The sequence below is a fragment of the Nicotiana attenuata genome, chromosome 1 (genome assembly GCF_001879085.1).
Source record: "Nicotiana attenuata strain UT chromosome 1, NIATTr2, whole genome shotgun sequence".
NCBI lineage: Eukaryota > Viridiplantae > Streptophyta > Magnoliopsida > Solanales > Solanaceae > Nicotiana > Nicotiana attenuata.
In genome coordinates, this window is record NC_031989.1 from 52,095,864 (window position 1) to 52,099,891 (window position 4,028).

At 36.5% G+C, this 4,028-nt stretch overlaps 1 protein-coding gene across 1 annotated transcript; it reads left to right on the forward strand.

Moving 5' to 3' along the window:
- On the forward strand, positions 580 to 1,265 carry LOC109241048 (agamous-like MADS-box protein AGL62). The gene has a single exon (XM_019407762.1). It carries the CDS (start codon positions 605 to 607, stop codon positions 1,136 to 1,138), a length of 534 nt encoding a protein of 177 aa, XP_019263307.1. The 5' UTR covers positions 580 to 604; the 3' UTR covers positions 1,139 to 1,265.

Genomic DNA, 4,028 nt, shown 5'->3' on the forward strand with positions numbered 1-4,028 from the left:
ATTGAACAACTGTAGCTAAGCCTTAGTTCTCTGTGGGATTTGGCTCCGGACTTGTAAATCGGATTATATTTACAACGATCGCTTAGTCCTTCTTATAAGGCATAGTTGGGCGTGATCAAATTTTGTCTATATGTCTATGGAATTAAGATTAACAAGAATGCATTTACAATTCCTGTATTTCAACCAAGCAAGGCAATTAGATATATGTCTATCCTAATTGCGAATCCGCAAGTCAAGAATTTGACTTTGCTTTTTATATAGAAAATTTGAAAGATCTTGGTATGTAGTTGGTGTTCCGTCAAATTTTATCCATATTTGCTGATACCAATTTGGTAAATTTCATAAGTATATTAGAGTATTTACCTAATTGTACTAAAATTTTTAGATTTCATTGATGTGGCATCAAATTGATTACATTTTCTACTATAATTTTCACAATAATAAAAAAATTAACCAAATTGCATATTTAGGTAGAGATTCAATTACCATAATGATAAAATCCTTGATGTATATAACGCGATAGTGCGCTTCTTCTAAATACATTCTCATAAAGGCTTTCATTAGTAGTATTTTTTTTGGGTCAATTCTTCTAATAAATTTAGTCATGGTTTGTAAGAAGACTAAAGGGCGTCAAAAGATTCAAATGAAAAAAATAGAAAAAAAAGATGACCTCTTTGCCACATTCTCAAAGCGTCGTGCAGGGTTATACAAAAAGTCGAGCGAACTTATTGCAGAATGCGGTGTTGACGTTGGAATAGTGGCTTCTTCTCCTACCGGTAAGCCTTTCTCATTTTTTCACCCTACGAATGATGCTATTATTGCTCGTTTTCAGAATCCTGATATGCAGTTAAGTCAAACTACTGGCCTAGTTGCGGCTCATGCTCGAAACAAAGTGAACTCTCTCAATAGTAGGCTTGAAGAATTGGATACCAGAGAAGAAGCTGCAATTGCTCAAGCACGTTTCTATGACAAAATGATAGAAACTAGAGAGAGTGGTTGGTGGGAGTCAATTGAGCAACTCAATGCAGATGAAGTGACAAAATTTGAAGCATGGTTAAAGTCTGTTATTTTTAATATGAACAATCGTTTGAATCAATTGGAATTTGGAGTTTCATCCTCAACACCAAATTACTTTTAGAGATGCCGATAATGCACCTAGTACTGGAAATTCAAATTCATGTTATCCATATGTGGATTTTTTGTTCTTTTTATTTTATTTCAACAATGCTACCAGCATGTATTGTGCTACGATTTTCATTAATAATATCCGATATAGTTTTTAAATGCTTTATCTTATATGTGTATTAGCTTAGAAGGTCTCTTAATAATAAATTTAACATCTTTGAAGCATTGATGAAAAAATTATATAGTTCAAATTCAGTGTTTGTTGAACTTTTGTTCTTTATTTTATTTCAACAATGTTATAACCCTCTACTCTGCTCTGATTTCCAGTAATTAACATTTGATATAGTTGTGCTAATGTTTTAACTTTGATACAATGTTTGGTTCCCTTTGGACCGTTCCACCTAATCTTTACATTTTTTTTTTAATTTTATTTTTTTATAATTTTTTTTTGTTGAAAGTGCCTATTTTTTTTTTCTTATGAGAACTTTGAATTTCTTCTTACTGTATTTATGCATGATTCTATTGAATTTTTACAATGATTGGATTGGCCTACCAATAAAGTCTGAAAGCGTCATTTTCTATGATTTTGATATTTATATAATCTTTTCTTTTAGCGAAAACATGTGGGGAAAAAAATCCTTTGCTTAGAAATGAGTACCTCTGCTCTAATATTTAAAAGATTTTGCTGAAAAAATTGTAAAAAGACCCCTTGCTTTTCTACAAAGAAAAACGAATAATAATTATCGCTACACTTTAGAAAACTTTTTGAAATAAAAAGCCTCAAACAAATAACTCTGCACATTTATGCAAAGTTCAACGTTTTTTAAAAAAAGATTCACGGTCAAATACTTCATAGAATTTGAAGAACAAGAAGAAGTTAAACACAGTTGATCTAGACGTGAATGTCATACCACCTAGGGTTAGCGGTGGGATGAACATGATCCCTCTACCCTTAATCAGAAATCTCGGATATTAATCAAGCAATAAAAATAAAAATAAAAAAAATAATAAGAAGCGCTACTCTCTTTAATGGATCTTACGCGACGCGAATCCCAATTAGTTGGATCTTAACACGAGTACCAAATACCTGATGAGAACCAAGAAAAAATCCTTAATACTGCCCTTATAAATGTTCAATTTTTAGCTGGTCAAGGTTTGACCTGCCCACCCGCCCCATAGCGCCCCGCCTTGCCTCGCCCCCGCCCCCCCTATTTATATTCCTATACACTTGCCCCATGGGTAAAATTTCAAGGTCAAAACATAAAACTGTTGCTCATGGGGCAAGGAACGATAAAAATTCAAGACCGTCCACTTTGAGAGCTATTGGTGTACTTCACCCCTACGCATGAGATATTAGCTAGTCGGGTGTCACCATCCAAAACTACCATGTCGTGATGGCGCCTATCGTGGAACTAGGCAAGCCGACTCTTTACCAAAAAAAATACAATTTTTCATTTGCAAGATAATTTCAAGCTAATTAATAATAAAACTTCATAAGGAAAATCTGAATAATGAAAGTGCAGAAAGAAAAGCCCGACATCGGGGTGTCACTGGTCATGAGCATCTACTAAACATTGTCCGAGATACTGAGACTAACATAGTCTGGAAATGCAACTACAAAATAAACTATAGGAAGATAGGAGGGAGAAGAACAAAGCTGCGATCGCCAGCAACTACCTTGCCAACTCTGAGAAAAGTCTATACCTGGACTAGTCAACAGCCGCTACCGGGTCCTGATGTGCCTGGATCTGCACACAAGGTGCAGGGAGTAACGTGAGTACGCCAACTCAGTAAGTAACCAAAGTAAATAAAGGCTGAGAAGTAGTGACGAGCAATAAAACATATAAGTTCATATCATGAAATCTCAGTAAAAGTACAACAGTCTTTTAAAAGCAGAGTTCGAATTAAATTATTTTTAAACTCAGTTTCAGTAAAATCATTTGAAGATATTTTCAACAGTTCTCAACAGAGGCTCAGTACAACAGTGAGCAAAAATAATAATCATAAACAGCCCCTCGGGCAAAACATCACTCATGAACAGCCCCTCGGACAAACCTATCGGTCACTCGTATACAGCCTCTCGGGCATATCTCATATCACTCACACTCAGGGTACCCGTGCTCACTGAGGGTGTGTAGACTCCGGAGGGGCTCCTTCAGCCCAAGCGCTATAACAAGCCACCTCGTGGCATAAATCAATCAGGCCCTTGGCCTCACTCAATCATGAATCAGTAACAACATGCTGCGGCGTGCAGCTCGATCCCATAAATATCCTCACAAATCAGGCCTTCGGCCTCACTCAGTCATAAACCTCTCAAGCCACTCGAGCTCTCAGTAAAAAACAGGGTACTCAGCCCAAAATAACATTTTAGATGTATCAAAACAGAGTAATAAAGACTGAGTTATAAAATTCAATAAGTGTAACTAGACTGAGTAAAGATTTTTAACCAAAACAGTGAGAGGATAGTAAGAAAAGGCCCCTAAGGGTCCAAACAGCTCTGGCACAAGGCCCAAATATGGCATTCAGCTCGATTTATAGAAACTTTTTCTAAAACGCATAAATATCATATAGTTCAAACCAAATGCACAACTTATAGTTGCTACGAGACGGACCAAGTCACAATCCCCAACGGTGCACGCCCACATGCCCGTCACCTAGCATGTGTGTCACCTCAAAATAGTAGAACGATACGAAATCCGGGGTTTCATACCCTCAGGAATAGATAACAATCGTTACTTACCTCAAACCAGTAAAATCCCTACTCCGCGATGCTCTTGTCCATCGACTCGGCCTCCAATCACTCCGAATATATTCACAACCAGAACAATACCATCAATATACGCTAATGGAATGAATTCGACAAGAAAAACTAGAAAATTAGGCACAAATCCCGAATTCCTCTC